We start from the raw sequence: 13,450 nt of genomic DNA on the forward strand, positions 1-13,450 counted from the left end.
AAAAACCCTTTTTTTCTCTTCTTTTTAGATTTCTGTTTCTTCAAATATCAGCGTAAGTCGCTCCAGAAATGTATATTCCCTTGAAATCCGAAAGGCCTCAGTAAGTGACAGTGGGAAATACACAATTAAGGCCAAAAATTTCCATGGCCAGTGTTCAGCTACTGCTTCCTTAACGGTCCTTCGTAAGTATATCTTTACCATTTTCCTTACTTGCTTAAGGCCGTTATCTGAGTTTTTTTGTTTGTTTTTTGCTTTTGTCTTCTGAGCCCAGCAAACTCTCTGGAGCCTCGTTAAGTTCCGTGTGTAAGAGACACAGGCCTCCTGTGTGAATTCATTCTTAACGGTCAACGTTTCTTTACAGCGAGACAGGAACATGGATAAGTTAACTTTCAAAGCAAAGCTACCAACTGTCCTATTACATGTATTTTCAGAATGCACAATATAAAAATTATTTTCTGTATGACTAATCATTTTTCTCCTAGTGATTCTAGCACCTGCATGTAATGTAACGATAGAAATATAAGGATTCGTTTCTGGGAGACACTGAGCTAGCTCTTGACAACTGTATGTATGTATTTGCTTGTGCTTCCACAGCAAATTGTTTGGGTTGCATTTCTGTGTGTGTGTCTAAGTGTTCCATTTCTGTAAGTCAGTGTCAGATGTCACCAATTAACCAGATGTCATTGGTGTTCACTGTGTATCTGCTATGCTCCACAGCTCTAGTTGAAGAACCTCCCAAAGAGGTAGTATTGAGGACAAGTGGTGACACGAGCTTGCAAGGAAGCTTCTCATCTCAGTCAGTCCAAATGTCTGCCTCTAAGCAGGAGGCCTCCTTCAGCAGTTTCAGCAGCAGCAGTGCTAGCAGCATGACCGAAATGAAATTTGCAAGCATGTCTGCCCAAAGCATGTCCTCCATGCAAGAGTCTTTTGTAGAAATGAGTTCCAGCAGTTTTATGGGAAAATCTAGTATGACACAACTGGAAAGCTCAACTAGTAGGATGCTTAAAGCAGGCCTAAGAGGTGAGCAATCAAATTACTGGTAGAGGTAGACAAGCCTAGTAGCATGGTAGAGTCCTTAGTACATACAATTCAGTAGAAAGCAAATTGTTATATTTTCAGTGATCCTAAAACTTTTTTCTTGTTGTTGTTCCATAAAGGAATTCCACCTAAAATTGAAGCTCTTCCCTCTGACATCAGCATTGACGAGGGCAAAGTTTTAACAGTAGCCTGCGCTTTTACGGGTGAGCCTACCCCGGAAATAACATGGTCCCATGGTGGAAGAAAAATTCAAAATCAAGAACAGCAAGGGAGATTCCATACTGAAAACACAGATGACCTGACAACTCTGATCATCATGGATGTACAGAAACAAGATGGTGGACTTTATACCCTGAGCTTAGAGAATGAATTTGGATCTGACTCTGCTACTGTGAATATAAATATTCGATCCATTTAAGAGGGCCTGTGCTCTCATATTCAGACATTCTTAACCTTTCCTGAACGATTCACATAGACTAATCTTTCTGATCTGTAAATACTTAAAAAAAATGTAGTTTTGTATCAACCTAAATGAGTCGAAGTTCAAAAATATGCATTTCAATCTTTTCTTAATTGTTGACCTAAGAAGATTATACATTTTCTAGTGACATGTACATACTGTATATAGCCGAATTAACGGTTATAAAGTTTTGTACCATTTATTTTATGACATTTTACAATGTAACTGTTGAAACTAACTGTTGGTAGGAGAAAGTTTCTTATGGAACGAATACCCTGCTCAACACTTAATCAATCTTTGTGCCTCAACATAATGTTGATGTCTAAGTATGCCTCAATGGGTCGAGAAATTCCCCATTGAAGATGTCCTATCCACCGACATGATGCTGTGCACGTCACCTGATATGTGCACCAATACTTACTGAATCAGAAATGTAAGGCATTGGTGATGTTTGCATTTACCCTCCTGTAAGCAACACTTTAACGTCTTACATTTTCTCTGATGATGTCACACTCAAAATGATCATGACTTAAATATTACCAGAGCAAAGTGCAACGGCCAACACTTTGCTCGCTCATTTCACACTGTCTCTGACCATAGAGAGTGCCTGGGTAGCTTGGAAAAGCAACATCACCTGGCCATCCCCTCATTTAACCAAGCTGTTCATGCGTTCCTATGCCAGAGCAGTGCCAACTCTTGGAGGTCCCGGGGTGCAGCCAACGCCTTCGTGTGGTAGCTCTAAATTTAAATTACACCAGAGAAACCGGGGCAACTAAGCAACGAGCCACAGCAAAAAATGAAGAACAACAACAACAAAATAAAGCTGTCGTTAAATTAAAAACAACAAAATATTACTAACTGCCCAAAATATCAATTTGATGTAGTTCTTTTCATGCAGGTTTAAATTCAATTGTTAGTTATAATTCTTGGACCTCCTTGAGATAGTAACAACAAAATAAAGCAAGCTATCTGCACCTCAAAATTTGTGATTGGTTGTTTTCTGTAAAATTCTGGGGTTGGGGAGGTATGTGCCTTTGCAAATCACAGAAATGATCATAGATAAGAAGAAGCAACTCAAGTTCTTCACAGCAAATATTTAAATTACCATGTTGAATGCATTCCACAATTTTTTAAAAGCATAGATATGATTCTCATGGATAAAGTTACCCCCAAAAGTTAACAAAAATCCCCCAAAATAATAGATCAAATCTTCTAAACTTATTATCAAGAAAAATATTTTTATGGGAGCTGATTCATTAAATCCAAAGATATTGAACATTACAATTCACAATATTTTGTGCCAGACAGCAACGCAAAGATGAGCAAGATGAAATAGACCCTGTCCCTCAAGGAGTATAGAAAAGAATATGACAATTTCAGGGAAAATGATCAATTGTGCAACTGAATCCATTACTGGCTATTGCAGCTCCAAACTGAGACAGAACAAATCAAAGTCCTCAAAGCTAAAGAACTCGTTTTAAATGGTACAGTCCTACTAGGCTTTTCAAAACAACTTCATAATAAAATATCTAGCACCAGAAAAATCTGTATTTATCCACCTCAATTAGATAATCCTAATTGTAAACCTATAAAGTCGATTCTTTGCCTAAATTACCCCCTAAATGTACGTACAAGCGGCCAAAGCTGAAGCAAATGCACTGTCAGTTCTTACTCCCCCAAAGAAGATCTTGGGTCTTCGTTAATTTATTCAGCAAGTATTCTGTCTTATGTCAGATGCCCTAAAAGCAGAGCCTAAGACTTGACTCTAGCATAAGTAATTTTTTGAGGGACTGCTCTCAGGAAAAAGGAAGTGAGGGAAGCAGAGTAGAGGAAGAAAGCTAAGCAAGAATGTGGTCTCCGCGGGAGCTTCAGCCGCATCCCACCGGGAGCATAAATTGCACCAGAGTTGGTTCCACCTGGGAGCAAGGGCGCTGACCTTCTCTACCCGCTTATCTGCCAGTTAGTGCCTACAGGCTGGGAGCTTATGGGAGCGGGGGCGGGAAGAGGGAAATAACCTCCGGGTTGAGGGGCACCCCGTGGCCAGAGCAATCTCTGCAGACTAGGGCAGCTACACAGCCAATACACAAGAAACTGGGCCGGGTACACATCACCTGGACCTGGGAGGTACGGACAGCACCCACTACACCATCTAACAACTTGAAATGCCAGTTCTTACCTTAAAACGAGAGAGGCAGGGATTCCTGAGGATGACTCCCAGCCCTGACAGGCTCATGTTCTAAGGAGTCCTATCCGTGGCTGAGGCGCAGTCCGTGCTGCTCAGAATTCTGAAGCTGAAGGAACTGTAGCTGCAGCTCCCAAATCCAGAGATCCATTTTGGGCCTGGGAGAAAGGGGAGGGGCTAAGGCCTATCCCGGGAAGGAAATCCACGCCAAGCCGAGAGGCCTGACTTCTTTTCAACCAGTAGCAGAAGCCCACGCCTCTGAGAGCGGCAGGGTGTGGCCAGGGGGTCACACGTGAGAGGACTGCGTAGGGAGGATCCTGGGAAGTCCCTCAGAGGCCCTCCGGCTGGAACTACAAGCACCCCTTTCCGGGTTTACCAGCCAGCCTCCCTCCGAGAGCGCCTCCAATAACGGCGCTCCCCCGCGTAGGGTGGGTGGGGATTCCTGTCAATCCCACCCCACCTCCAACAGCCCCAGGAATGCCTTCCCAGCAACTTTGCATTTCCTGTTCAGACCACCTTGTCTCTCCCCCCTGTCGGCAGGGGGCGCCAGAGAGCAGCAAGCAGACGCCTTCTTCCTGGTTCAACCCTCCAATCCACAAAACCTATGAGTAATCTTCACTCTCTTCCTGCCCCTCTTTCTGCTGAATCCTTCCTGTATATTTTATAAAGCCCCCACTTGGCTACACTCATAAGCAGCATAGTGTAGGAATTATATATACGCACTCAAAACCCAGAGTACCAACCCAAATCCAGGATCTGCTATTTGCTAACTTGTGTCACCTGGAGTAATTACTGACCTTCTCTATCCCTTGATGTTCTCACCCATAAGATGGGAATAACAACAGCATCAACCTCACAGGTTTTGTGAGGATTAAACAAATTACTACATGTGAAACTCTTAGAGCAGTGCTGCCACAGCACCCAATAAACACCAGCAATCAGTATTATATTAGAGACCACCATGCAAAACATCGAAGTTAGGGACCAGAAAAACATTTTAGAGGGGGTGTAACACAGACCTCACTTGTAATCACTAGATATATTATTTTGCTAGGGCTGCTAGAACAAAGTACCACAACCCTGGGGGGCGGCGGGGAGGAGGCTAGGAGTCCTAAATGAAAGTGTCAACAGGACTGGTTCCTTCCGAGACCTGTTAGGGAAGGATCTGTTCCAGGCCTCTCTGCTTGACTCGTAGATGGCCACCTGTTCACATAGCATTCTCCCTGCATGCATGTGTGGGTCCAAATATCCCCTGTTTAGAAGGACATCAGCAATATTGGATTAGGCTTCACACTAATTTTACCTTATTTTAACTTTATTGTCTGTGTAAAGACTATCTCCAAATAAGGTCACATCCTGAGGTACCAGAGTTTAGGACCCCAACATATCTGTGGGGAGGGGTACACAGCTCAACCCATAACACTAGACATGATGGGCATGAGACAGCACATCTTTAAAAGAAGTGTTTTGGTAGAGTTTCTCGAAAGATGAATTTATTATCTCTAACCAGTAGTAGCCAATTATATAGATGAACCATCTAGAGGTAGGGAGGTAGGTAAATCAGAAACAGCCAGTAAAATAACAGGTTAAATTGACAGTCTCCATGGTGAGACATTATTCTTCAAGAAAAATGTTTTATGATTGTGCTCCAGGAAAAGAAAGTAATTTGTATTTGTTTATTCAGCCCCAAATGTAATTTTAAGAAATTCGGGCCGAGAAAACCCAGTTTCCTTGTAATAGGAGAAAACAGTGTCTGCTAGGTAAATAGAAGGACTTTTTGCAAGAGAGATTGGCCGCCCTTTTCTGGTGGTGCAGTGGTTGAGAATCCACCTGCCAATGCAGGGGACACAGGTTCGAGGCTTGGTCCACGAAGATCCCACATGCCACGGAGCAACTAAGCCCTTGCATCACAACTACTGAGCCTGCGCTCTAGAGCCCGCGTGCCACAACTACTGAAGCCCGCGTGCCACAACTACTGAAGCCCGCATGCCTAGAGCCCGTGCTCTACAACAGGAGAAGCCATTGCAATGAGAAGCCCGCGCACTTCAACGAAGAGTAGCCCCCGTTCGCCGCAACTAGAGAAAGCCTGCACACAGCAACGAAGACCCAAAGCAGCCACACACACACAAAAAATCGATGGGCCAATCTATTTTCTTTTTTTTAATTAATTAATTAATTTAATTTATTTTTGGCTCCGTTGGGTTTTCAGGCTTCTCATTGCAATGGCTTCTCCTGTTGTGGAGCACGGGCTCTAGGCACGCGGGCTTCAGTACTTGTGGCACGCGCGCTCAGTAGTTGTGGCTCACGGGCTCTAGAGTGCAGGCTCAGTAGTTGTGGCGCAAGAGCTTAGTTGGTCTGCGGCATGTGGGATCTTCCCGGACCAGGGCTCGAACCTGTGTCCTCTGCATTGGCAGGCGGATTCTCAACCACTGCACCACCCAGGAAGACCTGGCCCATCGATTTTTATTCTAAGGTTATAAAAATAGTTTTATGCCTTTTGGTATGTCTGGGTCAATATTTCCCAAACTCTTCCTCAAGATGTTGGTAGATATTATGGGAAAATTGTCCCACAGCCAAATAAACTTAGGATTTGGGAAATCGTACTTCTTTATGCAGGACTTCCCAGAGCCTTTGATGAGCTAGTGTGTGTTGTGGTCCTCCAAGAGGCGATACAATGCTCCCCGAACTTATCTGATGATGGAACTGTTTTCACTGGTACTGTACATGATGTAGGCTGAGACAGGCCACAGTAGGTGGAAACATGGGAGGTGTGAAGAGGATTGGATCTTGGTAGAGGAGGAACTAGGTATCACCTAAGAAATGAAATTAAGTGCTATGATAAAAAAAGAAAAATCCGGGGCTTCCCTGGTGGCGCAGTGGTTGAGAGTCCGCCTGCCGATGCAGGGGACACGGGTTCGTGCCCCAGTCCGGGAGGATCCCACATGCCGCGGAGCGGCTGGGCCCGTGAGCCATGGCTGCTGAGCCTGTGCGTCCGGAGCCTGTGCTCCGCAACGGGAGAGGCCACAACAGTGAGAGGCCCATGTAACACAAAAAATATAAATAAATAAAAATTTAAAAAAAAGAAAAATCCAAGGCGTTTGAGAGCACATTGCTAGGGCATCTGATCCAGTCAGAGAATTGGGGAACAGTCAGATTAGAGGAAGTTACATGTAGAAGCTGTGACCTAAAGTGTGGGGTTAACTGAGGAGATAAGGAGGAGCTTTCAGGCAGAGGATCCTTGTGCCTGCAGAGGTCTGGGGCAAGGAGAACATGACACATTCAAAAAAGTAGAAAAAGTTAATAAGGGGGTGCAAGAACCTCTGAAGGGCTGGAGGTGAGAAGCAGGGCAACATTGCAAAAGGCCTCTTATACCCTATTATGGACTTTGGGCTTTTCTGTAAGAGGTAAGGGGAACCATGAAAGAGATTTAAGCAAACTAGTTACTTGATCAAATTTTACTTTTACAAAGTATTTAGCTATTCTGAGAAAACGATGACATGTATTTGCCATTCTATGCCCAAGAGCTTATTTCCTCCCAGCGGACTCCACTCATAGGAAGACCTTCACCTATGACCAAATTTCTAACCCATAATGTCCCTGTAATTACCGTTCCTAGGCTTTATAGCCATCCGTGGAAAGGTCTTTCCTAAGAATGTCTGGGGACTTAGGGAAACATGTAATAAAGCCAGACTGGTTGACTCTCCAGGTAAAGGAAAAGGTATGGGAGAGGGGGTGACTTATGGAGACAGGAGGGCAAATTACTGCTGCAATTCTTCTCGGTGACAATGACCACTGCTGTGGAACTGCAACGGAGGTAGAAGAATCTGGCCCAACAAGCCAAGTTCTGATGATGCGATGTCAGGAATGTGGCTCCTGGGGACGACTCCCACTTACTCCTGCTCCATTTTAAGAAAAGGTGGGAAGCAGGTAAGAGGAGTGGTCAGGTATGCCAACGCTTTCCAATCTGTCATGAAATCACTGCAAAAGATAGCATGTCCTAAAAGTGAGGATTCCAAACCTGAAATTCATGCTTATCCTAGAATCTTTAGGGGGTCCCTGAGCTCCCTGAGATTATGCATATATTTTTTCTCTTTTTCTTAAGGGACATTGTTCCTAGTTTTCATTTCATTTTTAAAGATGCCAATGATTCAAAAAGTTTAAGAGATACTGCCCTACACATTTCAGAGAGGGAACCAGCAGATAGATGCCAAAGCCATCTCAGAAGTATCCACAAGCCCGAGTTTCCGCAGAGCTGGAACTCCTGGCTCGGGGTCTCTTCCCTCCGCCGTCACAGAACTGCCCCAGAGCCCGAGGGGAGGGCGACCTCACTGAGGCTGCCGGCTCTGGAGGGGCCCCGGCGGCCGAAGCCGTGACAGTCGAGCGGACGGCGGGCCGGAATCATCATACTTAAATCCACTCATTATGCTGCTACTGGCCTTACGACATTGATTTCACGGCTGAGTGATATTCCATTACACACCAGAAATACATCTACACGTAGAACAACTCATACAGAACACCTACTGAACACTGGCAGAAGACCTCAAACCTCTCAAAAGGCAATAAACTCCCCACGTACCTGGGTAGGGCAAAAGAAAAAACAATAAACAGAGACAAAAGAATAGGGACGGGACCTGCACCAGCGGGAGGGAGCTGTGAAGCAGGAAAGGATTCCACATGCTAGGAAGCCCCTTCGCGAGCGGAGACTGCGGGTGGCGGAGTGGGGACGCTTCGGAGCCGCGGAGGAGAGTGCAGCCACAGGCGTGCGAAGGACAAAGCGGACAGATTCCCGCACAGAGGATTGGTGCCGACGGGCACTCACCAGCCCGAGAGGCTTGTCTGCTCACCCGCCGGGGCGGGCGGGGCTGGGAGCTGAGGCTCGGGCTTCCATCAGAGCGCAGAGAGAGGACTGGGGTTGGCGGCGTGAACACAGCCTGCAGGGGGTTAGTGCACCATGGCTAGCCGGGAGGGAGTCCAGGGAAAAGTCTAGACTTGCCGAAGAGGCAAGAGACATTTTCTTCCCTCTTTGTTTCCTGGGGCGCGAAGAGAGGGGATTAAGAGCGCTGCTTAAAGGAGCTCCAAAGACGGGCGCAAGCCGCGGCTAACAGCGCGGACCCCAGACACGAGCATGAGATGCTAAGGCTGCTGCTGCCGCCACCAAGAAGCCTGGGTGCGAGCACAGGTCACTATGCACACCCCTCTTGCGGGGAGCCTGTGCAGCCCGCCACTGCCAGGGCACCATGATCCAGGGACCACTTCCCCGGGAGAACACACGGCGCGCCTCAGGCTGGTGCAACATCACAACGGCCTCTGCCGCCGCAGGCTCACCCCGCATCCGAACCCCTCCGCCCCCCGGCCTGAGTGAGCCAGAGCCCCCGAAGCAGCTGCTCCTTTAACCCCATCCTCTCTGAGCGAAGAACAGACGCCCTCCCGCGACCTACATGCAGAGGCAGGGCCAAGTCCAAAGCTGAACCCCGGGAGCTGTGAGAACAAAGAAGAGAAAGGGAAATGTCTCCCAGCAGCCTCAGAAGCAGCGGATTAAAGCTCCACAATCAACTTGATGTACCCTGCATCTGTGGAATACATGAATAGACAACGAATCATCCCAAATTGAGGAGCTGGACTTTGAGAGCAAGATTTATAATTTTTTCCCCTTTTCCTCTTTTTGTGAGTGTGTATGTGTATGCTTCTGTGTGAGATTTTGTCTGTATAGCTTTGCTTTCACCATTTCTCCAAGGGTTCTGTCCGTCCGTTTTTTTTTTCTTTTCAAAAAATTTTTTTTCTTAATAATTATTTTTTAAGGTGGGAGAGCCAACTTCAGGACACTGGTCCACAAGAGACCTCCCAGCTCCACATGATATCAAACGGCAAAAATCTCTCAGAGATCTCCATCTCAACACCAGCACCCAGCTTCACTCAACGACCAGCAAGCTACAGTGCTGGACACCCTATGCCAAACAACTAGCAAAACAGGAACACAACCCCACCCATTAGCAGAGAGGCTGCCTAAAATCATAATAAGTCCACAGACAACCCAAAACACACCACCAGACGTGGACCTGCCCACCAGAAAGACAAGATCCAGCCTCATCCACCAGAACACAGGCACCAGTTCCCTCCAACAGGAAGCCTACACAACCCACTGAACCAACTGTAGCCACTGGAGACAGACACCAAAAACAATGGGAACTAGGAACTTGCAGCCTGTGAAAAGGAGACCCCAAACACAGTAAATTAAGCAAAATGAGAAGACAGAGAAACACAGCAGATGAAGGAGCAAGGTAAAAACCCACCAGACCTAACAAATGAAGAGGAAACAGGCAGTCTACCTGAAAAAGAATTCAGAATAATGATAGTAAAGATGATCCAAAATCTTGGAAATAGAATAGAGAAAATGCAAGAAGCATTTAACAAGGACATAGAAGAACTAAAGATGAAACAAGCAACGATGAACAACACAATAAATGAAATTAAAAATACTCTAGATAGGATCAATAGCAGAATAACTGAGGCAGAAGAACAGATAAGTGACCTGGAAGATAAAATAGTGGAAATAACTACTGCAGAGCAGAATAAAGAAAAAAGAATAAAAAGAACTGAGGACAATCTCAGAGAACTCTGGGACAACATTAAACATACCAACATTCGAATTATAGGGGTTCCAGAAGAAGAAGAGAAAAAGAAAGGGAATGAGAAAATATTTGAAGAGATTATAGTTGAAAACTTCTCTAATATGGGAAAGGAAATAGTTAATCAAGTCTAGGAAGCACAGAGAGTCCCATACAGGATAAATCCAAGGAGAAACACACCAAGACACATATTAATCAAACTGTCAAAAATTAAATACAAAGAAAACATATTAAAAGCAGCAAGGGAAAAACAACAAATAACACACAAGGGAATCCCCATAAGGTTAAGAGCTGATCTTTCAGCAGAAACTCTGCAAGTCAGAAGGGACTGGCAGGACATATTTAAAGTGATGAAGGGGAAAAACCTGCAACCAAGATTACTCTACCCAGCAAGGATCCCATTCAGATTTGATGGAGAAATTAAAACCTTTGCAGACAAGCAAAAGCTGAGAGAGTTCAGCACCACCAAACCAGCTTTACAACAAATGCTAAAGGAACTTCTCTAGGCAAGAAACACAAGAGAAGGGAAAGACCTACAATAACAAACCCAAAACAATTAAGAAAATGGGAATAGGAACATACATATCGATAATTACCTTAAATGTAAATGGATTAAATGCTCCCACCAGAAGACACAGACTGGCTGAATGGATACAAAAATAAGACCCATATATATGCTGTCTACAAGAGACCCACTTCAGACCTAAAGACACACACAGACTGAAAGTGAGGGGATGGAAAAAGATATTCCATGCAAATGGAAACCAAAAGAAAGCTGGAGTAGCAATTCTCATATCAGAAAAAATAGACTTTAAAGACTATTAGAAGAGACAAAGAAGGACACTGCATAATGATCAAGGGATCGATCCAAGAAGAAGATATAACAATTGTAAATATTTATTCATCCAACATAGGAGCACCTCAATACATACGGCAAATACTAACAGCCATAAAAGGGGAAATCAACAGTAACAAATTCATAGTAGGGGACTTTAAGACCCCACTTTCACCAATGGACAGATCATCCAAAATGAAAATAAATAAGGAAACACAAGCTTTAAATGATACATTAAACAAGATGGACTTAATTGATATTTATCGGACATTCCATCCAAAAACAACAGAATACACATTTTCCTAACGTGCTCATGGAACATTCTCCAGGATAGATCATATGTTGGGTCACAAATCAAGCCTTGGTAAATTTAAGAAAATTGAAATTGTATCAAGTATCTTTTCCGACCACAACGCTATGAGACTAGATATCAATTACAGGGAAAGATCTGTAAAAAATATAAACACATGGAGGCTAAACAATACACTACTTAATAATGAAGTGATCACTGAAGAAATCAAAGAGGAAACAAAAAAATACCTAGAAACAAATGACAATGGAGACACGATGACCCAAAATCTATGGGATGCAGCAAAAGCAGTTCTAAGAGGGAAGTTTATAGCAATACAATCCTACTTTAAGAAGCAGGAAACATCTCAAATAAACAACCTAAACTTGCACCTAAAGCAATTAGAGAAAGAAGAACAAAAAACCCCAAAGTTAACAGAAGGAAAGAAATCATAAAGATCAGATCAGAAATAAATGAAAAACAATTGAAGGAAACGATAGCAAAGATCAATAAAATTAAAAGCTGGTTCTTTGAGAAGAAAAACAAAATTGATAAACCATTAGCCAGACTCATCAAGAAAAAAAGGGAGAAGACTCAAATCAATAGAATTAGAAATGAAAAAGGAGAAGTAACAACTGCCACTACAGAAATACAAAAGATCATGAGAGGTTACTACAAGCAACTCTATGCCAATAAAATGCACAACCTGGAAGAAATGGACAAATTCTTAGAAATGCACAACCTGCCAAGACTGAATCAGGAAGAAATAGAAAATATGAACAGACCAATCACAAGCACTGAAATTGAAACTGTGATTAATAATCTTCCAACTTGGCTTCCCTGGTGGCCCAGTGGTTGAGAGTCCGCCTGCCGATGCAAGGGACACAGATTCGTGCCCCCGTCTGGGAGGATCCCACATGCCGCCGAGCGGCTATGCCTGTGAGGCGTGGCCACTGAGCTTGCGCATCCGGAGCCTGTGCTCCGCAATGGGAGAGGCCACAGCAGTGAGAGGCCTGCGTACTGCAAAGAAAAAAAAAAAAAATTTCAACAAACAAAAGCCCAGAACCAGATGGCTTCACAGGCGAATTCTATCAAACATTTAGAGAAGAGCTAACACCTATCCTTCTCAAACTCTTCCAAACTATAGCAGAGGGAGGAACACTCCCAAACTCATTCTGTGAGGCCACTATCACCCTGATACCAAAACCAGACAAGGATGTCACAAAGAAAGAAAACTACAGGCCAATATCACTGATGAACACAGATGCAAAAATCCTCAACAAAATACTAGCAAACAGAATTCAATAGCACATTAAAAGGATCATACACCATGAACCAGTGGGGTTTATTCCAGGAATGCAAGGATTCTTCAATATATGCAAATCAATCAATGGGATACACCATATTAACAAATTGAAGGAGAAAAACCATATGGTCATCTCAATAGATGCAGAGAAAGCTTTCAACAAAATTCAACATCCATTTATGATAAAAACCCTCCAGAAAGTAGGCAGGAGGGAACTTTCCTCAACATAATAAAGGCCATATATGACAAACCCACAGCCAACATCATCCTCAATGGTGAAAAACTGAAAGCATTTCTACTAAGATCAGGAACAAGACAAGGTTGCCCACTCTCACCACTCTTACTCAACATAATTTTCGAAGTTTTAGCCACAGCAATCAGAGCAGAAAAGGAAATAAAAGGAATCCAAGTCGGAAAAGAAGAAGTAAAGCTGTCACTGTTTGCAGATGACATGATACTATACATAGAGAATCCTAAAGATGCTACCAGAAAACTACTAGAGCTAATCAATGAATTTGGTAAAGTAGCAGGATACAAAATTAATGCACAGAAATCTCTGGCATTCCTATACACTAATGATGAAAAATCTGAAAGTGAAATGAAGAAAACACTCCCATTTACCACCACAACAAACAGAATAAAATATCTAGGAATAAACCTACCTAAGGAGACAAAAGACCTCTATGCAGAAAACTGTAAGACACTGATGAA

The 13,450-nt window shown here is 43.8% G+C and overlaps 2 protein-coding genes across 6 annotated transcripts in view; one reads left to right on the plus strand and one right to left on the minus strand.

Annotated features, from left to right (window-relative positions):
* TTN (titin) overlaps positions 1-2,634 on the plus strand; it is a 279,289-nt gene extending 276,655 nt beyond the window's left edge. For all 3 annotated transcript variants that reach the window (XM_089916619.1, XM_089916621.1, XM_089916620.1), the window contains 3 exons: positions 29-182; positions 718-1,020; positions 1,158-2,634. In XM_089916619.1, the coding sequence (XP_089772745.1) occupies positions 29-182; positions 718-1,020; positions 1,158-1,456 (756 nt within the window). In that variant the 3' untranslated portion in view covers positions 1,457-2,634. The remainder of the gene's footprint in view (positions 1-28; positions 183-717; positions 1,021-1,157) is intronic.
* Positions 1-13,450, minus strand: part of PLEKHA3 (pleckstrin homology domain containing A3) — a 137,190-nt gene that overhangs the window by 85,206 nt on the left and 38,534 nt on the right. The window lies entirely within an intron of this gene.

Source organism: Delphinapterus leucas, chromosome 8 (assembly GCF_059928025.1).
Source record: "Delphinapterus leucas isolate spDelLeu-1000000601 "Yukka" chromosome 8, BTC_Dleu_Yukka2, whole genome shotgun sequence".
Taxonomy (NCBI): domain Eukaryota; kingdom Metazoa; phylum Chordata; class Mammalia; order Artiodactyla; family Monodontidae; genus Delphinapterus; species Delphinapterus leucas.